The sequence below is a fragment of the Myiozetetes cayanensis genome, unplaced genomic scaffold (genome assembly GCF_022539395.1).
Source record: "Myiozetetes cayanensis isolate MyiCay16 unplaced genomic scaffold, myiCay2020 scf22, whole genome shotgun sequence".
NCBI lineage: Eukaryota > Metazoa > Chordata > Aves > Passeriformes > Tyrannidae > Myiozetetes > Myiozetetes cayanensis.
The window spans coordinates 8,089,252-8,116,032 of record NW_026087434.1 but is presented as its reverse complement, the minus strand read 5'-3'; the positions used below and the strand labels follow the sequence as shown (position 1 = coordinate 8,116,032).

Here is a 26,781-nt window from a genome sequence, read left to right as displayed (position 1 = left end):
TCACACGTAGCTTTCCCCGTGGTGTAAGCCTGCACGGGCGTTTTTACTCGGCTCACAGCCTTAACTGAGTCCTGTTCGTGTGGGTTTACAGAGGAAAAGAGGCACTTCCACGGGTCAGCAGCGCACTTTGAACCAGGGACTGGAGAGCAGCGCTGACCCGAGCCAAGGGCTGAATCAAATCCATGGGGTGCGCCGGGCTGGAGGGATGAAATTCCACCCCTTCCCTTTGCTGCACCGGCTAAATACACCGGGATTTCCAGGGCTGGGAGCTGGCAGGGATAAACCCCGGGGATTATTCGTTTTCCGAGGGGTTAAGGTGCAGCCGCTGCGGAGGCTGAGCCCTGCTCTACCCCTGCCCGTGCCAGGAGAGTTGGAACAGCCCACAACCCACTCGGAAAGGTGTGTGCTAATCACTGGGAGCGCTGGGGCTGCCCCCCGAGTGCAGCCGGGCACTCGGATGCCGTGGCGGTGTGCGCGTCCCCTCCCTGTGCCTGCCCACAAAAGGATCGTGGCACCCCAGGGACCGCTCAGCCTCGCTCCTCCTGCTCCCATGTCACAGCTCGGAGCGACGGCATGAAGAAATCCTCGTATTCAGGTGAGCCTCTCTCTCTCTCTCTCTCACCTCTCTCCCTTTGTGTCTGTACTAGGGTGGAAAAAAAAATATTTAAAAAACCCCCAAAGTACCACTTGCACAAGCCCTTCTCTCTATGAGCGCTCTGTGGAGGACGAACAGCTGTTTCGCTGTGTATAAACAGACCCTCTTGACCAGTGGAAAAGGCTCTAAAAGCAAAGCAAATGCAGGGAGGTGGCTTGTTCCAGGCAGAACCCGGCACTGGTGACACGGAGCTCGTTATCAGGAGGCACCTGTGCCAGCACAGGGGGAGATGCAGTGCCCAGTGGAAGTGTGAAATCGGAGCAGGGCAGTGGTGGTGTGTGTGACACTGCCTGCACTCAGGGCTGGAGGGTTTTCCAAACGGGGTGTGAGAGCTGGGGTCTCATAATTCTGGGGAGCTCTCTTCTCCCTTCTCCCCATCCTGGTTTTCCCAGTCTTGCCCTGTGGGGTGAGGACATGGTACCCTCTGCTCATGTAGGCTCCTTCCTCCCTGGCTAAGAGGAATGAGCATCCTTGACTGGGGTCATTCCTCGGAGCACTCTGGAATCCCGCCAGGGACCCCAGGAAGTGGCTGGTGCACAAGAGAGTGGACAGGTCTGCTGTTAAAGGTCCCCTGCTCACCCTGTAAAGCTCAGGTGCCTCTGGCAGCTCCTCCAGCTGCAGGACTTTGCTCTCTGTGCTCTCTAAGCCAAGTTCTGCCCTGGCTTTGCCCTGGCCACTGTGGGAATGTGGTGTCAGTGTGCCAACCTCCTCCTAATGCCCTGAACCACGGGTCTGGCTGCTCTATAGGGGTGCTGGTGGCAGCTGCTGTGCTGCCAGTCACTCGAGCCACATCATGGCCAGCAGGGCTCTGCCTGAACTCATGAGCCACAGGAGCTGGGGATTTGTCTTGACTCAGAAAATTCCCTCTGTGATGCTGCTGCCTGCTTATTGTTGAAATTAATTAGTAATGTTTCTCTCTTGCACATTTTTTCTTCTCTCATTAGTGTTGCTAAATGGGCTGCCAGGGAGGTTTTATTATGGCTTTTATGCTGGGAACCCGAGAAAGCCTGAACATGATTATTAGCATGTTGTAATGGATTAAACTGGCTATTAATGGTTGTGCATGTGTGTAGGGAAACCTGCTATTTGTTCTGGCCTCCTGAGGGGCACGTGGTGGCTGGAGCAGACAGGAGCAGTGCAAGAACGGGTCTGGAGATAACTGGCTGTCACACGAAAAAGCTGTCAGCACTGTGACCTGATATTGTGGCTCCTTGCAGACGAGGCCAAGTGGTCCTTTGTTGCTTTGCTTGCTTTGGAGGGGCTGTGCTGGAGTGGAGCTGGGGTGCTGCAAAGCCCCTGACGTGTCTCTGGTCGGTGCCCAAATCCTCCTTCACATGTTACAGCTGAGGGTGGCTGACATCTGGCCAGTACCTTTAATTCAGAGGGACTGTGGCTGTGTTTTGGAAACACTGCTTTGAGATTTCCCTGGGTACGGTGCAGCTGCTTAAATAAAAAGGACAGGAGAATTGCAATGCTCAGAATACACTACAGGGAAGCAACAGAATTAACTGCACTTCTTACAGCACCTCACACCTTGCAGAAAGCACAGGCAGCTTCGCTTTGCAAAGGTGCTTCACTTTCGGTGCTGCTGTTCCCGCTGTGCTGGGCTTGTTCCTGCCAGCGATTCGTGGGGCAGAAGGTGCTGGATGGAGGCCACCTTGGAGAGCTGCCAGCTCTGCGAGGGGTGGAGCCAGCTCTCCTTGGTCCCTCTCTCTGGTGTGTTCACCAATCGGGGCACAGCGATGGTCACTTGCTTGGGGGAATTTCACTGGGAATCCAGATTGCTTCTCCAAGACATGAGATGTACAGGGAGATGCAGAGCCTCTGGGCTTTCTGCTGCCAGAGAAGCTGGTGAGGTGACACAGTGACTTCTCAGCTGCAAAGGCTGATGCTGACAGCCCCTGGTGGGCTGGAAACACAGTGCCTGGCTGAGAAACTCCAGAAAATTATGACAAAGGGAAAAAAGCATCTTGTAAACATTTTTTGGGGGTTTGGGAGCATTTCTCCCTGGCCTTGTTTGCCCCTCTCTGGTACATTCTGGATCTGTTTTGTGGACTGGGTCCTGCTGAACCCAGCTGGAGGGTCTTGCTTGAGTTCAAAGGGCTGGAGCTCCAGCTCCATCCTCCTCTGAGAGCACAGCGAGGCTGCTGTAGTGCTCTCCTGTTATCAGGCTGTTCCCCACCCCAGGCAAGATTCACCTTCTCTAAAGTACTTCAGGGGAAATCATTACCCATCTGCTGTGACTTCTGAGCACAAGCCACGTAGGTGGGGTTGGGATGAAGAGTTTACCCTCCCATGTTTCACCTCTCACGAGCAGAGAGGCTCAGACCTTTGTGCCGTATCCGCAGGCACGTGCGGCTCAGCCCGGCCGTGCTTTGTGTTCCTGGAGCTTCTGGCAGCAGGAGGAGGAGGAGGGGAGAGCATAAAACACGGAATAACAGCGAGTTAGAAATGAGCAATGACTTCTATTGAAGCCAGCCCTTACATGTTTGCCTTGGGGATGTGTGTTATTTCAGATGCTAAAGGCAAACTTGTCCTGGAATACTATTTTTTTTAAGTTGTTTTTTTTTTTTTATTCTTATTTTCCATTACTCAAACCCAATTGCATGGTCAAAGAAACAATAGACAGGATTTGTGATAAATGACACGATGATTTATAGGTGTTTTCAAGGATGGTGCAAATGGTTTTGGCCAAGGACAGCTTCAGGTTTGTGTAAGACGTGGGTGTGCATTAAGAAAAGGATCACTGGAATTACAGTACCTCCAGAGTTATCCATAGTGGTTACAGATAACTACCTGAACTGCAGACTCCTGATTTATTGCTTAGGTACTTAGGGAGGAATAACTCCTCACATACGAGCTAAAGCTGTAGGAAAAACTGCAGGGGTAACAGTGAGAACTGTGATTCCATCACTGCATGAGGATTTGGCAACAATTTTTTTCCCATATCATGAGTCATAAAATGATTCCCTATAAAACACGGGCAGTAGAATATAAGTCAAATTGGAGTTGCTGGTGCTATCTGGAGAATTTGTGTCTGCCTCATCCCTGGAAGTGTTCGAGACCGGGTTGGATGGGGCTCTCAGTAACCTGGTCTAGTGGAAGGTGTCCCTGCCCATGGCAGGGGGTTGGAATTAGATGGTCTTTGAGGTCCCTTCCAACCCAAACTGCTCTGGGGTTCTATCTAGGCTGGGAAGCTTTGGGGAAAGAGCCCTTTTCTCTGATGGTTGGTTTGTAGTGTCCCAAGGTCCCCTCCTGCCTTGGAGCCAACAGCACATGGCTCTGCAGATGCTGAGTACCTGGATCTCTGGTCCAGGGCGGCAGCAGCTACAGGTGTTGGGAGACAGATGGGGTTTCTACCCCACCAAGGGGCTCCTGTTGTGCCCCAGTACATCCAGTGAGTGAAGAAAAGCAAGAGAGCTCTTGCTGGGGGTGAGCAGGGCTGATGTGCAGCTGTGACAGCACAGGGGATGCACCACAGCGAGCCAGGCTCATCAAAACTCAGTGAAGCAGCAGTGGATGGATGTGACCACCCCTAAAAAACCCTCAGGGGCTGTAACTGGGACCAGTGCTGTCTGTTGGAGGGGCCTCAGTGCATCTCTGGCTGCAGCCAGTCTGAGATGGGCTGGAAAAACCGAGACTGGATCTTTTTCAGGCTGATAATCCAAGAGGGGCCCAGTCTGATTCCCTCAATGACTTTTAACCTCTCTGCCATAAAAGCTTCTGGGTGGGGCAGAGATGACCTGGTGTCTGCAGAGCCCATTGTTTGCTCCTGAACCAGACCTCATCTCCTGTCACTGAACTGGCACTGTCTGTGTCTGAGCTGTGGAAAAATGAACAGAGTTGTTCAGGCTGGGGAGGGTTTTTAAATTTTTTTTTAATGTAGTTCACTGGCCAAACTGCATTATCAAGGAAAAAATATTGCTTGGATCCAACAAAAACATTCGTTTAATTTTAGCTTGTCATTTGGAACAGAAATTTGAAATAGCTTGTTTTGAAATATTTAAAAAAAATAAAAAAGCTATTGTTTTCCAACTCAAACTCTCAACTAGCTCTTACTCCCCAAAACCTGTATTGCTGGGCCAACAAGATATCACAGAAAAGAAAAAAGAATTGTGGAGTGAGGATTTGCAACCAGCTCCAAGAAGCTGGATCCTCAGTCTGTGGCTGTTCAAACCTGTTGCTCAAATTCTGAGCTCAGTGCAGCCAACACCTCCACTGGCTCAGGAGAATGACCTGTCCTGTGGCCCCATTTCCACCTGTTATCTCTGTGACACAGCTCTGCCTGTGCCTGATGTGCCAAAGCACACTTGTGGTGCCTCTGTTGCAAGTTTTAGCCCGTGTGCTTTGAGACCAAAGGACTTTGTGGTTTTCCAGCCACAACCTGGTTTATGATGAGGTGCAGCAGCCCCTGTCAGGGCTGGGCAGGGCTCCTACAAATAGACAGTGTAGTAAGGAAAGGCATCAGCTTTTGGGAAGGCTTTTGCAGGAGTGACAGGGTTTCCATTTCATCTTGTGTCTTCACTGCTTGGTAGGAATGAGCTACCACCAGAGCCATAGGTGGAGGAGCAGCCACCATGCTGGTCACTGAGCTCATGGCTGTTTTTATTGGAGGCAAAAGTGTTTGTGCTGAGTGGATGTTTTGTTTAAAACTGGCTCCTATTCTCACCTTGCTCAGAGGATGCCATTTCAGCTCTTTTGCTGCCATCCATCCCTCATCCTCCCTCTGTCAGGACTCTGAGCTTGAGCAGGGCAGTGAAGTCTGCCCTGAGCTTTTTTCCCTTCCCTTTGGTGGCAACTGAAGCATCAGTGAATTCAATGTGAGCAAGGAGGGATGTGAAAGGGGGAAAACAGTGTGAGGAGAGAGTTTTGGAGCCCAGGAGCAGAGGCAAGAGGAGGGATGGCGGTGCTGGCAGTGCCACCCTGGAGTGAGCTGCCCCAGGAACTCCAGTCCCTTGCCTGAGGCCATGGAAGGTTTTTGTGATATGGGTTTGTGTTGGTGTTGTGTTACTGAAATCACAGGAAGGAAAACAAGGACTACAAAATGAAATTGTTTCTTGATAATCCAAGAGCAGCAGGAGGCTGGTGCACAGACAAAGGGCTTTGCATTATTTTCAGGATGCTGAAAGCTCTGCAGGTTGGCTGGGTCAGCTGCCAGGAATGATCTGCATCATTCACATCCATGTGAAAGCTGGTTGATACCAAATGTCCACGGCCCCTCATAGAAAAGAACAAATAAAATGCTGTTCCTGCACAGCAAACATTTGCTCACTGTTGGGACAACTGCATCTCCAACTAGTCCATACCTGCCTCTGTTTTTAACCGGTGAAGAGCAGCCATGGTGCCTGCTCACATTCACACATTCTGTCTGGTGGGTTTTTTCTCCCAAACCCCTTCATTTATTTATTTTTTACCACTTACCTATCACATCATGCTATTCCCTGCTCTATTTCTCCCTAAGTCTCTTCTCCATTGCTGCACACATGGTTGGATGTGACCTTTGACATTCCCACTGGCTGTTACCCTGGGATTGTTTGAGCTGTAGCAACGCTCAGAGATGCCCAAAGAGAGTGGGTCCCTTTGTCCAGAGTGCTGTGGGGATGCCAGTAAAGGCAGGCATGTCCTTCCCACCCCATCTCTGAATTTCTTCATGACTGGTGTGTGATGCATGGCAGAGTCAAAGGCCACGTGAGCAAGGCAGTGTCACAGACTGAGCTCCCAAACCAACACTATGCCAAGAGGCAGCATCACCCAGGTCTGCAGTGTGGTTAACACATAAAAACCTTTAACAATTCTTCTGATCGCTTTTAAAATGAAAAAGTTGCATTCTTTAGAAAATTAGATTTCTAATGTGCCTGTCCTCTCTTGTGGTAGTAAAAGCCTGTAATTTTCTTGAGTGCTGTAAGTTGTTGGAGTCTCTGTTGGATGACAGGACCTTGATGCTCAGACAGACTGTTCTCAGGTGCCTTCAGGGCCTCACAGTCTGTTTCTGTGTCATAGCAGATATCGAGAGTTGTTGATGGCTGTTGGCATCAGTCCTGGCAAAGTTACCTCAGCGCTTCCTTGCTGCAAAACCTGAGGTGGGACCATGAGAATCCAATCCAAAGACACAATTGTTTTATTTTACTCACTTGCTGACAGAATATATTGCTATAAATGTAAATGCAATCTGCCATCACATGTTTCTGATGGTTTGTGATGATTGATGGGTCCTTGCTATGAAAAAAACCCCTCCTACAGCAGCATCCTGCTGTGCTGGGGTGGCTGGATCAGCGAGATGAGTTTGGTTGGGTGTTCTGCTATTGCCAGGCTTGGTGGTGTGTGTGGGCAGTGGCAGAGCTTTTGTTCCAGGTAGAAAAACATCCCAACAGCATCTGTTAGAAAATAGTTTGGAGAAGCAAGGAAATCCAGCCTGTGGAGAAAAACAAATAAGAAACTGCAGCACGCAGACATGTGGAACATAATGAGAAACCCTGTGGGGGTGCAATGAGGTGATGATCGTCCCCCAGAACACCCATCATCTTCCCCTGCCCACCTAGGGTGAGCAAGGAGAGGTGGTGGCACGTGGGATGGGGAGATGCTGCAGGGAATAACTCCCTGCCCCCACTGCTGCAGGGGCATCCCTCCCCAAAGCAGCGCTGATGCTGGGGCACTTTGGGCAAGGCCAACCTGTACCTCTTAGACAAGGGATGTCTTGGGTTTTGCAGCATAAGGTGAGATCCAAATCCAGTGAAACATCTGAGGAAGAGGAGAGGGCTTTGTATTGCAGCAATTTGTGAAGATTTAACCTGTCAGGGAGCTTACAAAAAAGCAAGCAGAGGTTTCGTGCAGGAGAGGGTGGGACTCACCTGTCCCTCAGGGCGATGCCAGCTGGCCATGCCAGTGTGTTTAACACCACACCAGGGAGTTCCCTGTCCTGCCTGGTCCTGGTATCCTCAGAAAAAGCAGCTGTACTTGGGAAGCCCTCGCTCCCTGTGCAAATTGCATGCTGTAAGCAGTGGTGTGGTGGGAGAGGTGGAACAGTCACTGGTGACTCAGCCCGTTCCCACAACGGCCTGCAATGACTTACTGGTGACAAGGACAGCTCAAGGCACCCTTTAAAGGGTTTGTGTTTGAGAGGGGGATTCATGACTGCCTGGGAATCTGCTTCCTGCTGTATCACTCGGGGTGACACAGGCTCAGGTGAGCCTCTCACAGGGCTCGGAGGGATTCAGATATCCCTAGAGCAGATGCCAACATCCATGTGGGATGGCACCACAGCCTGGAAAAGGAAATCTTTTTGTCCGTGGCTGTGACATTTATGAGAACAGCTGACTGTGCTGGGCACGAAGGGGCTGGTTGGGAAGTTCTTGCCCAAGCTTCAGCATTGATCATTGCACTGCAGCAATCTGAAGCACAGGATAAGGTGTTATTTCCATGATCTTAAACTTTTAATTTCAGGTTCAACTGTGACACCCAGAGCATGTAGCTGTTCCCTCCATTTACCCCAAACACTGTGCTGCCTTTCATGCTCCCAGGTCAAGCAGATGGAAGTCAAACTGGAGGGATGACTGCAAGCTGGAACTAGCAGCAAAAGGGTTTCTTTTTTTTCTTTTTCTTTCCTTTGTCCATGCCAAATGAGTATTATTTACAGGAAACACTTTGTACAGCTTTGAGATTTGTTTAGAGAAGGAGTGTAGGGGAGGAGACAGCTAAAGGCAGAATGGAAATTAAAAAGGTCACAGTAATGCTCAAGAAAATCCATAATTTCCTGGTGTGGGAGTACTGCTATTCTGGGGACTGAGGGAATAATGGAGCTTGGGCTCCAGCTCCCAGGGGAGAGAGTGCTTGCTGAGGGATAAACTGGCTCCCTTTGGGAAGGGAAGATCTTGGCACCCAGCAGCCCCCCCGAGGCCTCGTGGGGCTGAGCCCAAAGCAGCTGCTGGGGACACAGAGGGTCCCTGACACTCGTTGTTCCCTCAGCTCATCCGGAGTCACGTCCCATGGCTGCAGGCTGTGGTGGTGATGCCAGGGAATCTCTGAGCACACGTGCCTGGGGAGGGAGCTGGTCCTGATCCTCAAGAGCAGCCCCCGGGTGCGCAGTTTGCTTTGTTTTGATGTAATCCAGGGAAATGGGGATCGCCTCTAGCTTTGTCTAATGGACAGAATAAACAAAGGAAACAAGGACAAGATGCCCTCAGCCACTGCTGGGAGCTGTGGAATGACTCAGGGGCTGAGCTGTAAGTGCCTGGGCACGTACGTGTAAAAGTTGCTGAGAAGAACAACAGAACTTGGAGCGTTACAAGTCAGGACAAGGGACTTGCACATGGGAGGTGGCAGGGGGGTTCTTGCAGTGAGTTAAGCAGGCTGGAGGCTCTGCTTTGCCTGCAGGAGAGGCACAGTCTGGGCTGCACAAGAGCAAGTGTCACCCACCACCCCAGTGGGAGCTCCTAGGTCTGTGGTGGGGGGGTCAGAGACCAGCACCCTCCAGATGCTTTGCTCTCCTGATTTTCAATTTCCATCTTCCTTCCGAGATGAATTTCAATTAATTTTTAAACTTAAAAGCAAAATCTAGATAAACTTTAATCAGTAGGAACGAGGAACATGACTCTTTGCCCACGTAAAATTTAATTTGAAGCACTGAAAGTCAGTGATGTTGCCAGTTCAATCCTGAAATGCCGTAATCCTTCTCGTCCTTTGCTTTGCTTTAGGGAAGGTTTTCAACCTCTCTGACTTTCTGTGATTTTCAGTGTTCTGGTGATAAAAGGAGTCACGTGTGCTGCATTGCCCTTATCTAAGGTCAGCTGGTAGAAGCACTGTGAAATCCCTAAATTCAGACCTTCATAATGTGCTCTTGCAGCTCTGTCAAAAAAAACCAAACAAACAACGACCCAACCCACCTTTTTTTCCCCTTTGGCATCTTCTCTTCACGTGTTTGAGAGCATGTTTCAATAAAATTGTTATAATATTTAGAAATATGAGTTTGAGTTGTGCCCAAGCTGTACCAAAGCCACCACACCGTGGGATTTCACGTGCCTCTTTTTTAATACTTTTTTTTTTTTTGAGCAGGTAAATTATGACTCCCAGAGCTGTTGAGTATTTACTGAACAGCTCAGACACAGCCTGAAGGACTGACATTACTGCAGCTAATTGCCCTTTGACGTTAATTGTCATTCAGCTACATCTGCATCTGTAAACGCTTTCCCAAATTGCTGTTCTGACAAGTGAGATGCCTCAGTTGTCAGTCCCACATCTGAGTACTGAAAGGCTGTCGGTGCTGTGGCTTGTTGGGGATGTCATGGCTTGGGTGGTCTCCCCATCCTGCTTGGCAGCTGGAGCAAGAGGCTGTGAGTTATTTCCCAGAGTGGGTTTTTGTCAGATAAACCTCTCAGCAGTGATGTGAAATAGTCTGACAGCTGATTCCTGCAGTTAGTGTTGGGAGCAATGAGTTAATCTGGGGAAGGATGAGCTCAGCCCTTGAGAGTTTGATCCGTCTGTGGAGGTTTCAGTCTGCTCTGCTCCACATGGTCCTTCATGGACCAGCCACTCTCCAGGAAATCAGCATCACGTGCCAGTGTTTGGAAATGTACATCAGGCCTTTTGGACAGTGCACATGGTGGGGAGAGGGGAGGAGGAGGAGGAGGATGTCTGTGGATCTGTGGGGGTTTTTTGTGTGTTTGTCTTTCTGGAGTTTTCAGAGATCATCATGGGAAAAGCAAGGGTCCTGTGTTTGAGCCATGGTGCAGAGGGAATAGTAAAAATATGTTTCATAACATGTGCCTGGATTAATGTTCAGATCTTACTGAGCCTTTCCTGTCATTTGATGGACACTGGAAAACAAGGAGCTTGGAAGGTCAGTACAGGGAATAGTCACACAGCTTCTGGCAAGCTTAGGAGCAAAACCTGACCTTAGTCCTGGGTAAAAATAAACAGTGTCCTCATTCCTAGCCCTGGGGAGGTGTTTCTGTGTCCAGAGCCCTTCCATCTGATGAACAGGCTGCTGTTCATGCTGAGAGGGATACAAGGGGGAGAAGTGTTTCCTGCTGCTCAGGTGTACACAGGAGTGTGGGTCAGTGGGTGGGAAAACAGAAGCTGTGCTGGCACAGAGGTACACAGGGCTTGATGAGCTGTGGCTTTGCTCCTCTCTCCTCACCCCCTCCTCTCTGCTGGCTGCCAGGGCTGCCCAAACAGGCACTGGGGCTGTGGCTTTACCCAGGACTGTTCATGCTCTCCTGCTTTCCATCTGGAGATGACCTTGTTTGAATTTCTAGGAGAGCACGAAGCTTTGCAGGGTGGGTTTGTTTGCGTTTCTCTCCGGGCAAATACCTGGCTGTCACGTGGAGCTGGAGCAGGTGGTGTGTGGCACCTTGTCCCGTTCCAAGGTGCTCACAGACCCAAGGCAAAATCTGTGGCTTATGCACAGAGCCTGCAGGACCTCGTTAACCCTGCTGGGAGGAGGATGTTGGGACGTTTCCATGAGGCTGTGCCACTCCTTTGGCACTTGTAGGGCTGCAGGATGGGGTGGGCTGAGGCAGATTTGAGGGAGCAGTGCTGGCTCTGGGTGGGCAGCCTGCCTGGCTGCTCTGATGTAGCTGGTCTGTCCTGGATGATTACACAGGAGGCAGAACCCCGGATAGACAAACTGGGGAAGTGCAAACAAACCCTTGGACTGGGGCTGCTCTGCCTGGCACCTGGAGGCTCTCCTCATTGGGGATCCAGTGCACAGCATTAGGGGTTGGAAAAGGGAACAGCTCTAGCAGAGATTGTCCCCTGTAGCTGAGCCTGGATGCTGCTGCCCACCTAATTTACACAGCTCTGGACTGCCTTCCACACCTCAGTCTGCAGTCAGCTACATCTCACCTTCTGCAAGCACCTGTCTGGAGTACTTGCCACCCTAACCTGTTCCTCTAGTTGATGATGATACAACCTGGCAATTCAGCCCATGGGGACATCAGTCTTTTACAGGAGCTTCCTGCAACCACTGACTTGAGTCTGGTGTGTAAATTAGACCTTGCTGGTCCTTACTGGGTCACACTGCATCCTATTCAAGTTGTCCATTTCCAGTGGATCAGGATTAATTTGAATTCTAATATTGTCTAAAATTTCATCTGCACTTTGGATCATCTTTATCTTTAAAAACCTCTCTTTCCCATTTCTGGTGGTTAATGCATGGTGTGTCCTTAGGTCAAAACACAGCTGGGAGGGTTGGGCTTTGGATTAAAAATGGCCTTGACATAGTCCCTCAGAACATCCTGGAAGCACCCCAGCCCTGTTGCCTATAGATTATAGGCAAAATAAGACTATAAAGCAAGTAGAGACCTCTGCTTTGGGGGCTTAACATCCTCCTCTGCTTTCCAAATCATGTCATCATAATCTTTGCAAGATTAAGTGCTGTTTCAGCTGCAGGGTTTTTTTAATTTCACTTTCTTATGGAATAAACTAATGGTGACAGATGCCCAAGAGCCCTAGAGGTCAGTGCTTTGTTTATTCCCAAGGAACTTGGGGCATGAGGGGTGACAGCTCCCTCTCTTGTCACCTTCTGTCCCTCACTTATCCCTCTCTGTCACCTTCTCTTGGAGCACAGGTCTGCCTGGCAGTGACCTTGCTTGGTGCTTGTATCAGCTGGGCAGAGCCTACAGAAGAGGGATTTTGGGCTTCTCCAGGGGATTTAATTTGTGGATAAATGTGGCCCTCTCATCTCTCAAAGACATGAATATGCCGCTTTATTGCCAAGGAAACTGAGTTGCAGAGGAACAAGCTGCTTCCTTGGGTTCTGTGGCCAGCTTGGGGTATAATCAGGTGCCATGAGTCCTGCTCCTTGTCTGTGCAGATAACCAAAGTGCTTCCTATTCTGGCAGCTGTCTTTCAGACACTGATCTTAAAGCTGAGAGGGAGCCAATATCCTGTATTACAGAGGACCAAGGCCTGGAAAAAAACAGGGCGGAATTTAATTTTACCTGAGTCGAGCCATCTAAAAGCATCTCTAAATCAGAGCTGCTCCCTGCAGCCTCTCTCCAGCCAGGGGCTGCCAGATGAATCACCCAATTTTCCACCTCCATCTGGGGATGTGACTCACTGCTGCAGAGCCCGTCTCCTGTTGAGTATGGGGGGTAGCTGGGGCTCCTGAGCAGACAGTGAGGTGCTGCCCCAAGGCTTCCAGGTGTCTGGAGTGAGGAATCCAATCCCTTGGAGAGCTGGTTATGGTCCTAGGTGGTGGGCATCTTTCCTTCAGACACTAAAGCAAGTGGCTGCCAGCTTGCAGCAGTGACCAGCAGTGTGGTGAATGCTTGTTGTGCCAACTGTTTCCAAAAGAAGTGGCAGCAGCATCTCTCCTGCAGCTGGGCCTGCTTCCCCTGACCTGCTCAGGACACAGGTGGTTGAGGAGCAGCTGGGTCATGCTAAGGACAGGCACTGTCACAGATCTGAGGTCTCAGAAATAGTAAATACATTTAACCTCTACCAGTGAACATTCTTCTCTGGCTCCAAAACTGCTCACAGAGAGGTGCTTTTGTGGAGAGGAAGAGGGGTGCCAGCAGGAAGCTTGCTGAGACAACACAGAAACATTTTCTACTCATGATCTCAGCCTCTGGAGATAAGGCTGGAATTCTGACACCCCCCAGAGCATCCTCCCTTGGCCCTGTGTCAGTCCCACAGCTCTGGACACGGCAGGGAGGATCCTGCCTGTGTGATGCTCCTGCTGAGGGATATAAAGGGTCGGGTAGGTTTGGGTTGGAGTGACGTGGCAGTGCCATGGATCCCCTCTGGACAAGAGGTGTTGGAGTCCTCTGACAGCAGAAGGTGCCATTTGTGAAAGTTCAGCTTGTGTAATGAACTCTGATGGTGTTATTTAGGTGATCTGAAGCCTCCAGAAGTGACCTGAGCGTCCAGATGGGGAAAAACCTGTTGGGTCTGGCTGTGTGGTTCATTTCTGGGGCATAAGGTACATGTTCATAAGCTTCACCCTGCTGGGAATCCTCGTTCGTGCCACTGCTTGGCACGGCTCAAGCTCTGGGCAGTGCCAGGGTCAGTGCACGGAGGTTTGGGCTACTCAAAGGCAGCCACTGCCTCTTTTTTTCTTTTTTTTTTTTTTTTTTGTGGCAAGAATTTGCATAGTGGAGACTGAACATCTGTGTCACTGGGGTGAGTGACTGGAGGGAGGGGCTCTGGATGGGACCCAGAGCTCCACTGCCCGGCTCCCTTACACCGAGCGTGCCATGTGCCACGTACAAAGCTGCCTTTCAGCCAAACCCACAGAATAGGCTTTGTGTCCCCCTCTGTGAGCCCTCTTTATAGAGAGAAAGGCTTCCTCAGAGGCTGCAGGCGCTGCTCCATGGCATGGAATGGTTTTCACCTGTGCCAGGAGTGATTTCACTTTGCCTTTTCCCAGGGCTGAGCTGTTTGGTGGTGCCAGGTGCTTTACTTTTCCCTTGCTGGCAGCTGGAGAAGCCCATTAGAGGAACAAGTTGCTTTGGGACCGCTTTGTACCTGGAGAGAGGCATGTGTAATCACAGAGCAACATCAAGAGGTGGTTCTTGCATCTGGGCTTTATTTAAATGAACCTAATCTTAATTTTCCTCCTGCCCTGCTGCAGGGCTGACTGTTGCAGAGTATGGCTTGGCAGAAATGTAGGTGTTTGAATGGTAGAATGATTTTTTCATGGAATCATAAAATATCCTGAGTTGGAAAGGACTCACAGGCACCACTGTAATCCAACTCCTGGCACTGCACAGGATGGCCCCAAAGATCCCACAATGTGCCTGAAAACATGGACCAAACCCTCCTTGAGCTCTGTCAGGCTTGGGGCCATGACCACTGCCCTAGGGAGCCTGTTCCAGTGCCCAGCTTCTCTCTGAGGGAAGAACCTTTTCCTGATACCCAACCTAAACCTCCCCTGACACAGCTTCATGCTCTTGCCTCGGGTCTTGCCACTGGTCATCAGAGAGAAAAAAATCAGTGCCCGCCCTTTATCCCTTACAAAGATTTTAAAGGATAACCCCCTATGACATTGGCACTTCAGTAGTGATTCTGCATCTTGTTTTTAAATGAACTTAGTGCTTTTGTGCTGGTACCTTGCTCCTCTGATGTGCAGCAGCAGGACTGTGCAGCAAATACATTCTAGAGCACAGCATGGGCAACGAGGATTTGTGAGAACCTGGTCCTCCGTTACATACCTTTAAAGGAGAGAGACTAGGGGAGAGCACATGGGAAATTTAATCTTGGAGTTGACTGACCCTTCAGAGGTAGAACTTTTAAGCTGGTTTTGGGACCGTGGTTAGGATTTCTGTGGATGTCTGACTTGGAGATGGAAGAGGGAGTTCTTAAATGCAGCAGCTCCTAAGGTACAGATAGAGTTATACTGCAGTTTGTAGAGGCACTTTTGCAAACTCTGGTGTAAGCTGATCTGCAGCATTAGGCACTCCAATATGTCCTAAAATTTGGCTGAAAAGTTCTCCTCTGCTCCAACTTCCCTGCTGCAGCCACTCTTAAGTATAATTGTAAGATATGAGGAAAAACACCAAAGAATGTTACTAGATTATGAAACTGGGTTGCCTTAGCTACTTCTGGGGTAGAATTAATAGGAGAAAAAACCCTCAATTGTGTGAGTGAAGGGCTTCATTGTAGTCTCTCAGTGTAACTTCCCTTCTATCCTGTTTAGGGACAGCGGACATTATCTCAGGCATCTATAGATAGCGCCTGAGTCACTCTTTATGGTACAGCTAACATGTAAAAACATTAAATAATATATCCCTCCAGCTCCTATAAGCAGGGGAAGTGCCTGACACCTCATTTTACAGGCAGAGAAAAGAATATGTGGAGGAGGAAAGTTACGTGCAGCGAGTCATGTTATAGCCTGGTGGTGGCTGAGCAGTTCCTGACTCCTCTATCACAGCTGAGCTGATCCTCCCTGCCCATCCACCTCAGCATCCTCCTGGGGCAGGATTAGCCTTGGGTGAGCAGAGAGACAAGATGCAACTGGGGTTTGGGTCAAAGATAAATGTTAGAATGTGGATGTGTGATGTCCCAAGGGAGAAACTGCGATGGTGAGCTTAAGTTTCTTGTGTAGGGCTATGCAAGGAGCTGGTTTCTGAACCACAGCCTGGAGCTTGGGCTTTCTGACTCCAAGGCAGTTCTATGTAATACCAGAGTATCACAGGGGTGTTACTCTCAGCCAAATGATAGAGGCTCATGTGTGAGCTGTATGTATGTGGTGTGAAGAGTGTGTTTGTTCAGGCTGCTGCTGCTGCACTAGGGATGGTCAGGTGAAAGGGCTCCAGGTAGCATTTGGAGCCTAAAGTATATTTAGAATATATATATTTGTGTGGATGGTTGCACAGAGAAAAGTGGCCATTGCCTGCTTGAGCTCAATGCCCTTCCACAACGGTCTTCTCCATCAAGTGGCCAAAGCATTTGTGAATCTTGACCCTGAATATTCATCTGAGTTTCTGGCTAGGAAGAGGTTTTGTATCTATGTCCCCTTGGCTGCTACTTTACCTACTGCTGGTTCCTTCATCTGGATGTTACGTGGTTGCAGTGGAGCGTCTTTCACGTGACGTGAAGGAAAAGGACACTTGGTCCAAGTCTGGAGTGAGATTTGGACTTGCAGTTTCTTCAGAGTTGGACACTGGTCTCCAACCCAAGGCTGCCCTGTATCTCCTCCAGCTGTGAGGAGGAGGAGCTCACTGAGGCTGGGCAGCCCAAAGTGGAGGGGTCTGCTCTGGGTGTCCTGTTCACTCCGGGTGCTGCCACACTTCTGACAAGCACCCCAGTGGGCTATCCCTGTGGGTCATCCCAGGGGGTCACCCAGGCTCAGGAGAGCCCTTGACCTCTGCCCTTTGTCAGCTGCTGCCCTTTGGCTGTTGCGCTGCTGCCTCTTTGTTCCCGACTTTTCTCCTTTATACACCCCCACCCCTCTCTGGGAAAAATCAACATTTACCTTCCAGAGCCTGGCAAACAGAGGGGTCTGTATTCCATCCTCGTGGCAGCCCCAGGCTCGCAGGGCTCCGGTGATAAATCCAGTGGCGTCTGTTGCCAGAGGGACCCTCCGAAACACAAGTTTGGGAGTTCTGTGTGTGAAATGAGAGCAGGGAAATGTGGCACGTGGACACTGAGCAAGTGCTGGGCGCTGAAAAATAAAACCTGGGTTGCGCTGAGGTTACGAGAAGATGGCAAGAAATTGATTTAAAATCTAAGGAAGGTTGACTTATAAATTTTATTTTATTTTTAACCTGAAGTACCACGTTGCTGCTTCATGTGCTAAAGCTGTATACAGTGTCAGAGTGCAGCAGAGAGCCAGATGCTGGGCTGGGAAGTTTGCACCAGGACTTTTCCTGCATAGTCACAGCCAGAGCGCTACAGGCCCATGGGAGTGGGGAGCAGAGCTGCAGGGCAGCTTGGGAGTATTTGATCCATATGGAAATACCACACTGCAGTTTTAAAATTCCTTTCCCCTCCTTCAAATCTGACAGTGGTTTTCTCCCGCTAATCCACGGCCATTGCCAGACGAACCAGAGAAAGTGAGGTGCACTCATGGGTCTGGAAGCTGTAAATGCTTGGGGTTTTTGGAAGGCAAAGGATGAGTGGTGATTGTTTGTTTTGTTCTTTGTTTCCATGGTACTCTGGGCCTTATCCCTTGTCCATTCAGGCTCCTGAGGACTCTTGTGTTATTACTGTTAATTATTAACTAACACGTTTTTAGCTTGCTGAAGTTCTTGTGGCAGCTGGTTAATGTAAGAGTTTGATTATTTCCTTCTTTGAGCAAGGCTGCAGCTTGGGTGTGTTCAGATGCCTTCCCTCCTTCCCATTTCTGCTGGGATGCTTCAGGTTCTGCAGAAACAAATGGGACCAGATCCAAGCTGCTCTTGTCATGGCTCTCAAAGCTCAGTGACCTCCTCCTGCAAAACTCCCTTGTTTAGTGAAAATGCCACAAGGCAACTGTTCGTTGAATTCCAGTTCCTGTGTCCTGCTTCTCTCTTGGATTTCAGCAGATAAGAAGTGTGAGCAAGTGAGGAGTGTGGTGAAGACAGGGTAAATTTAGAGGGACAAGACCTCTCTGGAAATCTGGTTATCTTCAACAGTCAACTGGAAGGGATTTCAGGCTTGACAGTGGTTACCAGATCCATTCCTAACCAGCAGAGCTCCATAAGAGCAATTTTCTGTTCCTGTGCAAATCCTTTTCCTTTCCCTCCTGCTGCTAAGTAAAAGAATCCCATAAACCAGTAAAGCTGACAACACATACAAAAGGCCTGTTTTTCCAGTCCTTTCCAATTTGTGAGGATACTTGTGCTTTAAATATGCATTTGCACAAGTCATCTGATGTGTTGGTGTGGTGACGTGGCATCTTTTTCTGCTGCCCAGCCGGATTACTGGAACACTCCAAGCAGAAGGATCACAGATGATGACTAACATGCTTTTTCTCATGAAAAACTGCTTGTGCTAATTTTTTTTGGTGCTTTCATGATTGTCCAGCGTATCTCTGAATGACTATCAGCTGTGAGGAATTTGTGGGCAGCAAAGAACAGAGGATCACAAGGAGTGATGAAATGATCTTGTTATTTTCATGAAGTGAATATCTGAGGACTGAGTTTACTCACCTCTGAATAAATTCATGGGGAAAGGCACAGTCCCTGCACTGTTTGAAGGCCATTTTAGCTCTTGAGCAGTGTTGCCAAAGCACTTGAGATCACTCCAGTGTTCTAATCTTGACGTTGAGATTGAATGTCTCTGAAAAGCCAAGACTTTGTTCAAGCACGAGCTTAAATTTGTGATGACCGGATAAAAATGTGTGGTGTGGGTTTTGTGGGTCAGCCAAGACAATTTTCTGGCCTTAAGCTCTATGGATGCAGCAATTGATTTCCTGAGAATTACTGCAGTTTAATTTGAGTGAAGAATTTGAATTGAAGCCTAAACTTGAGCCAAGGTTAAAGTGCTGGGTCCCCTGTCATCTTCTATCACCTTGTACAGGGCTGGTCCTTCTACCTAACATAGCCCTTTGCTGTGGCCAAACCACTGCTGGGCTTGGGAAAACCTTTCTAACATTGGAAAAATTGAGGCTTAATTCTTACTGCCCCTTATGATTAGCACGAGCTTTTGGGACATTTTTTTAGTGTTAGAACACATTTGGCACCTGCCAGAAGTGTAGTGTTGTGGTGGGAATATATGCACTCTGCCAATGCCAATTTTCCTGTGGTTTCCTTCAGGCCTGTCTGACATCCAGCCTCGGGTCAGGTTCTTTCTATGTGTGAACTCGTGGCTCTGAGTGTGTTAATAGCACTGTGCTGATTAGCAGTGTTGTCTGGCCCCAGCCTGGTGATATCCAGCTCCCACCTCAGTGAAGTGGTGTTTTGGGCTTGTCTTTCTATGCTCAGCCTCTGACCCAGGCACACACAGCTTGTTGGTGTGCCCATGAGGTGGTTGCTGTGTTGGAGAAGGCAGTGGTCTCTACTCCTGAGTCTGTAACCAGTGCCCCTTGGCAACAGCATCGCTCCATTCCATCAGCATCCCTCCATCCTGGTGAAAGCTCAGTGTGCTGCCAGAGACATTTGATCCAGAAGGAAACCATGCACATGGGTTCAATGTTTTGGGTTTTTTTCTAGCTGTGCTCAGCTTCTTTGTAAAGAGTTTCTGTTACACAGAATCTGGAAAAGTGTCTCTTATTCTTCAGTGCATGTTTCTGATTAGTACTGGAAATGAACATGAATTTCCCTCCCTCCCCTTTTTTTTTTTTTTTAAAACATATTCTTTTGAGGTTAATGTTGCAAAAGTGGATTTCAAGTTAATGGAAGTGAAATTTGCAGTTGTGTGGTTCACTGGACTTGGGCTTGAAGCAATAGAGATTCTTCTTCCTTTGCTACTCTGCAAACAGATGTCCCTCCCTTGTGGTCCTCAGCTTCCCCAAGCCCCTCTGTCCCCAGCTGTCTCCAGTGACACCACAGCTCCATGTGCCAGGCTCTACCTCTGAAGGCAATGTCCTGTGTCAGCATCAAAGCCCTGCAGCTCAGGGCTCCAGCAGCTGGCACAGACATGGTGGTTGTGCAGTGTGGAACAAACCCTGTGTGGGTCTTTCTCCTGTTAACAGCTTTGGGCTGTGTTACCAATGAGATCTTCTGCAGCCACTTTATTTTAGGAGCTCTTAGAGCTTGCCTGGGTGAAGAGGGATGAGATGCAGCTGTCAGCGAAGGTAATTCTGCTCACTCTCTGGATAGTACCTGTGAAGTGGATACAGTGAGACAGATTTCACACCCTGGGTGGCCCTAAAGGTGTTGTGATAGATGTACACACCCTAACAGGGAGTGGAAAACCCTGTCCCAGCAGTCTGCACTGGTACCTGGGCAGGGCAGAGTGACATTGCTGCTGTCCTTTACATCTTACCCAGCTGACAGCAGGATGGCCTGAGGAGGTGGCAAAGGGCAGGACGGGGTAGGGGAGTCAGGGCTCTGTGTGTGCAGTACATGGGCTGCTGCTCCTGCCCTGGAGGCAGCCAACTCTGTCAGCCTTTGCTTTAAAAGCTGCTGGTGTTGTGTAGGTGCTGCAGACACCTCTGAAGGGTTGTTCTGCTGAGGAGTGTCCCACCACCCCAATGCCAAAGGTGAAGTCCAGAGATAGCTCCGTGACTTGATCTATAGCTGTACACCCCAGGAAAGAGCTCTGGGGAGCCAGGGGTGTGGATGTGTCCAGGAGGAAACTGGTCTTGGATGGAGATGTCTCCAGTGCTGTCTGGACACCCTGCTGTGTTGTGCTGGGTGAAGAAGGAAGCTGAATTATCTGATCTCAGACCTGTTAGTAAATACATGTAACAGAAGCCAGGGTCATACTGGCTGCTCAGATGAGCTGGTGCCGCTTTGCTGACTCCAGCACAGTGTGGGATGGCTCCTGCTGGGTTTGGCCCATCCCTTTCTATCACCACCTTTGTTTGCTTTGGGTTTTCTTGTTTGTTTGCTTTTTGTTTTTACTGGACTGTGTAGAGAGAGTGAGTTCCTGAGTTGCATCCCCATTGTTTTTCCTCACAGCATGGATTCTGTTGATAATGGGAATTGCTCATTTGTTCTTTTGAATTTTACATCACATGAGTGTAGCAGCACGGATCACTTACTGTGAGGAGAGAATCAGTCTCAAGTGGTCTGTCTCATTACTGTTACATGCATCCATAAAGTTTGGGATGTGTTGTGCAAAAACTCTGTTTTGGGGAATGTACATGTTGATTGAGGTGACCATCTCTGGCAGTTCTGCAGTTGGCTTTAGGTTCAGGTTCAGCCAAGTCAGCTTGAAAAGTCACTCTGTAGCATGGACAGTTTCTCTAAAGAGGCTGGGTTCATTCTCCCTCCCTTAGTCACGTCTTCATCCGAGTAAACATCTAGAAGATGCTTCTGTTTCAATACTGGGATGACTTACATCCATCATGTCTTATGTCAAGAGCTGCAAGAAGCACAACAGAGTAGAACATTTGTCCCAGTGTTGTCTGGAGGGAGCGATTTAAATGTGAGCCTGGCTGGGATTTTGCTTGCGCTGCCATGACACGAAGCAACGCTCGACTTTGGCAGTTGTGAAGGCCATCCCAGTGAAGCCCAGTGTTGTTGAGTACTGCTGCCTTTCTGCTGTGCCACGTGGTCCCAGCCTGTGGATCTGGAGGAAGTTAGTCATTGATTATAAAACATGAGAAAATATTGCTCAGCGCATGAGCCAAGGTGAGGCTGAGCTGGGCGAGCGGTGGAACTCTGTCCTGCTGAGGCACATCCGCTGGGTGGAATGAACCCTTCTTGGACTGACCGGTTTTTAACTGTCAGACTCTTCCGTTTTCAAGTCGTTCTACTGGGAAAAAGGGGGAAGAGAATCCCTAATTTCAGCTAAATAAAGCATATTGCATTATGTTTCTTTGTCCAGCGCGCTACAATAATTTTATAGCGTGGCTTGAGGGCATTTGAACAGCGTTAAGAGGGAAGGCTCATAGACACTGTGTCTGGGGTGGAAACCTTTGATTTTTGTTTCACAGCCCTACAGCTCCAGTGTGGGGCTCAGCCTGCTGCTCCCAGGCTATAAATAGAGGTAACCCCAGAACACGCTCAGCACGCCGATGCTCTCTGGTGCTGCCCACTCCACCGGCTTCCTGGCACTGTGTTCACAGCACATATTTTTAGCTGTTGCTTTCTCATTACTTATTTTATTTTTGACAGATCTTCTCTTCTTGCCTTGCCAGGCTACCAGCTTTCCCTGCTGTTTATCTGCTTTCCAGGACTGTGTCTGGATCCTCCCTTGGTGGAAGGGCAGTGGGACATAACAGATAGCAAGCTTGGCTTGGACTCCATAGCTCTCCCTTTTTCCAGACTCTGTTACGGTATTAGGCAGCCTGGATGACTTTCATGTTTGCTCCTTATTTTCTCTTTGTCTGAAAGGGAATTAACAGCATTATCATGTATTATTAATGTTGTTAATAGGCAGTGGAGAAAAAGCTGTCAAAAAACTTCCTTCTAATGCTGCCTCCAACACACAGCAAATCAGTCGAGCTTGTCCACCCATTTAAAAAGGGTGTGAATAGTAATTCCAGGGCCCCAGAGAAAACCCGTGAGACAGGGCATATAAACAAATTCTCAGAAATGTTTGCATAAAAGCCACAGGCTCAGCCAGGGCATGGATGCTCTGGTGGCTGTGCTGTGTTGGATGCTCCAAGTCCTATGTGTGTTTTTCCACTGAAGTCGTTGCTGAAGGGAATAAAGCCTATTTCCTCTGTGCAATCCTGTCCAAGCTTGTAAGCTCCTCGTTCAGCTTCCGTCCTGCTTTGCCGCAGACTGAATGAAGTCTTTGAACCTAAAAGGCTGCATTTAACCAGCTCAGCATGGCTGCATATCTGCAGTTCCTCGGCGTGCCACCCATGAGGGACGATTTTCTCTGGTTTTTGGGCAGTCCTAAGAGCCAGATTTCAGCACTGCACCTTGCCTGCACACAGGCAACACAGAGGTGCTTGCTCGCTGTGTGGAGTTGAGCCAGGACGAGGCTGCTCTTGCAGCCTGTCTCAAGAAGTGCCATTTAGAAATCTGTTGAGCAGAGGAAATATGCCTTCTCATTCCTGCTGGTATCCAAAAATGCAATAGACATTTAGAGAGGAGGAAATAATTAAGAAAAAGATTCAGGGACTGGGTTTAGTGGAAAAAATACGTTTAAAATTTATAGCGCTGGTTGCAACGCACAAGTTCCTAGAAACTTCAGCCCTTCTCTCTCTGCCAGTCAGGGAATTACAGACCGGGTGTAGCAGCAGTCTGTCCTGCTGCAGTGCAGGTAAAGCTCTCATAGAAGACAAACTGGGTGTTCACAGATGTGGGTGGACAGTCCTGGCTCTATTTTTGGCCCTTTGGCTGGTGGTGCTCTCTGGGGGTCAGAGCCAAGCGAGGGGGTGGCTCTGTGTGGTGCTGGCCGTGGGTTCTCTCTGTGGTGCTGTTTCCCAGGACCAGCCCTGTGGTTCAGCCACATAATGTTGTAGGCACAGAGGCTTTTTATATTAGAAAAGGAAAGGGAGAGAGCAAACACAAAAATACATATATATAGATATATATATAAGCAGAGGGTTCTGAGCATGAGGTGCTTTTTCCACGTCAAGTTGCCAGGCAGCCCTTTTTCTTTCCTTGCCTCCAGCCCAGGACTTACTGGTTTGAAAGTTTTCCTGCCTTTTTTTCCTCTATATATTTATTCTTAACAGATTTTTATCCTGTATGGTGCAGTCTTTCAGCCGATAAGGTTTGTAAGGTCATGACTATGTTACAAATCACAGTTTAGGGTTGTTCTGCAGCTTAAACTGGTGTTGTTCTAAGCCCTTTACTTATTGTCCAACAGATTCTTTAGATGGTGAGAAGGTAGTTTAAGTTATGTAATTGAACAGCAACATCACCCCAAAATCCTGGGAATTTCTTACCTGTTTGCAGGGTAGAAATCCTGGTTTGGTATTTTATGTGCTGAGGCAGGGTCTGTAATGAGCTGAGGAGCTTCTGTGGCTTGACAGATCCAGCATCTGGTGTCTGAGATGACAGATACCATCCTGGAGTTGTTGTTTCTGCAGCAGGACCCATCAGAGACTGGGCAGCTGCCAGACCTTCTGAGAATCCCCACTGGGGGACATCATAGCACTTGGGGTGATTTCAGGATACATCATCCCACCTGAGGTGGTTCACTGCTTTTTTTGTGGTAAAAAAAGGAGAAACTGAGGCACTAATCAGTGCACAGTTTCAGCATGTGGCTGTGTTTTAACTGAATTATTTTCAAGGGGAATGATGGTTCTTGCTGAGTTTTTCAGCCTACCTGGGAAGCAAGTGTCCTGTCAATCACCATTTTACAAACAGGTAGCTGGGGCAGCAGAGAAATTAAACAAGTTGCTGATGGATTAGAAATGTTGTAGTAGTCAGCAGGTCCTGCTGGCTTGCCTGGAGTCTGGGAGGCACTTGGGAGTTTCTGATGACTTTCTTAAATGGGTATGGGAATGGAGCTGCATCCTGTGTTCCAGCTGGTCTGACCCCCATGACAGGGTTCTCATACACAGTGTGTTCTCAGGATGCTGGGTGCAATCTAGGGAGTAGTCTCTGCCAATGCATGTCCTTAAATTGCTGTGCTTTCCTCTCCCTTCAAGGAAGCCTGTCTCTGGAAGTGCTGCACTTGTCTCTAGGATAAAATAGCCTGGAGCAAGAGGTGAATGTGTGTGTGTGTCCCACTTAAAGATTTCAAAAGTTCCCTCTGGTGTTTCTGGAAACCCTAAATCCATTTGTGGGTTTGCTATGTTTGAATAATAATGTTTGACATCTTCAGGGAAAGGTGGAGGTCTCTCCTCAGGTGTTTTTTCTGTTTAAAATAACACATAATACTCCTTGGATTGCAGAGATGATTGTGCAGAGCAGATACCCAAAAGAAAATGTGCCTTTCCAGACGTAGAGTGGTAGCAGGGAGATAGATTCCCATACCATATTCACATTAACTCCCTATTCAAACCTTCTTCTTGCTTTAGGAATCAGCCGGACCTCCAGCGGGAGACTTGGGAGGCTCAGCGACCAGACCAGTCCCAGTAAGTTGTGTGAATCTCTCTCTTTGAAACTTCCTCATTAAATAAAAGAAGCATTTCAGTCATTGAGAGAAGGCAGGTGGTAACACTCAGAAATCACATCTTCAGCCTCCTGTCATGGTTTGAAAGGCAAAGCTGGCTGTTGATAAATGCAGAGGTCTCTGTGCTGGAGAGAGGGAAGAGTGTAAGTAAATTAAGCAGTGCATGTGTATTTTTTAGAAGCCCCACCAAACTATGAAAAGAGAGAACAGTATAAAATAAAATACTGATTCCTTACTCTGTTACAGTCCCAGAGACAAGAATTAGCAAGCCCCACTTCAATTCAAGGGGTCTAACACAGGGCAACAGCAAGTAGGAGTGGCCTGAGGTTGAAATGCACCTTTAGTCATTAGTAGCTCTTTTGGACTCTCCTTAGCTATTATATTTTATTGGATGTGGAGATTTATGGATTATAAGTGCTTGTGACTAAATTTACAGTCCTAATTACAGCCTAATGTTCTGGAAGCTGCTTTTGATTCAGAAGGAAGCAGGTGGGAGGGTTTGTTTTTCTTGAAAAAGGTGTTTTCCAGCCTCAGGAAAACAGTAGCAGAATTCTTGGTGCTTGTGAGTACCCAAGGCTGTGTCCTCTGCTTGTTTGTGTGGGACTTGGGGCTACCCAGGGACAGGGACACATCACTGATGGTTGTCTGCATTGACCTGACCCTGCAAGTAGAAAATTTCACTGTTCTCCTCTAAAATACTCAGAGGGAAGTTGAGACAGCCCACTTGTGGGCTTTTGTTTCTAGTAGCAATTTTGCTGGCTGTGTTAGCCCTCCAATGAGCCTGTGCTGCTCCTCAGTTCAAAGCCCTTTGGGAAACATATATCTCCATTTTGAGGTGCCTTGTACGTCACAGGCATTATTCTTTATTAGCAGGTGCTTTACTGCCGTTGAAATATTCCCTTGTGTTTCCTTCTCTGAGATCATAAAATCCTAGAAATGGTTTGGGTGGGAAAGGACCTTAAAGACCATCCAGTTGCAACCTGTGTGACCTCCCTTTGCCTCATCATTTTCTCCAGGAATGCTGACAGCTGTCTCTACTGCTTACTGCTTGTCCCCACAACAACCCCACTTGCCTCCTTGAAACCCTGCTGTGGCCACACTTGGTTCAGGGTTTATCTGCTCCCACCCTGTTGGTCTCTCTGTCACTCTGTTTCTCCCTCTGGGCTCGATTTGCTATTTCCATTCATCTTCTCAGCCCTCATATCCTGTCTCAGCTCCCAGATGTACTTATCAAAACAGTCGTTTTCAGCTTTTCCCTCGGCGTGGGTGGGAGCAGAAAGCCACCCTCGGGATGCCTTCCTGGAGTGCTTTGCCGGATTGAGGCATCAGCACGTGTGGAATGGGAATTAGTCATGAATGTCTGGTTAAATGTGCACTGAAATGCCCTGGGAGCTGTGTCACTGCCTGCCCTGCCCCCACCTAACACTAGTGACCAGCACAGGGACAGGTATTTATGTTATGGGTGACAGGGGACGTGGCACACTGTGACACTGTCCTGCTGCTGGGACACTTGTTGCTTTGCATCTGGAGCTCCACAGCCGTGCACCGTCACCACCTCCACCCCTCGTGTTGTGATGTGTCACTGGGAGGATGTAACTGCGGTCAGGGTAGGCCACTGCACCCCAAACTGATGTCAAGTGGCAGGAAAAATGCATTGGGTGATAATAATTATTAGGGAGTCACTGTAACCTGTGGGTGCTAAAGCTCCGTGACAGCAGGAGGTCAGGGCAGAAGAACTGAGCTGCATTTTAAAGCTGATGCTTCAAAAGTTGGCCACCAGCGCAGAGCTGGTAGTTTTGAGCTGAAGTGTGTGTTTATCTTGTGTATATGCAAAAACAAAGCTGCTGTCTCAGCCCTGGCACTGTGTGTTTCCATATACATACATCTGAGGACAGAAGGGGGAGTTGGTACAGCTCCAGAGGGAACTGGGGTGTAGAGAATCTAAATTGACAGACACAGCACATTTGTTCAAGCTTGTTTTCTTTAGACTCTAATTATATACTTTTCCACTTTTCTGGTGAGAGACCTTGTAAATTTTAATTTTTTTTTTTTTCAGGTTAAAAATCAAATGAGCA

The 26,781-nt window shown here is 48.6% G+C and overlaps 1 protein-coding gene across 1 annotated transcript in view; it reads left to right on the top strand.

The window, feature by feature from the left end:
- The first annotated feature begins 446 nt into the window (after positions 1-446).
- The window catches only part of SEPTIN9 (septin 9), a 134,297-nt gene continuing 107,962 nt past the window's right edge, over positions 447-26,781 (top strand). Inside the window, exons 1-2 of the mRNA XM_050319166.1 lie at positions 447-595; positions 24,612-24,668. Coding sequence (XP_050175123.1) covers positions 574-595; positions 24,612-24,668 — 79 coding nt within the window. The 5' untranslated portion in view covers positions 447-573. The remainder of the gene's footprint in view (positions 596-24,611; positions 24,669-26,781) is intronic.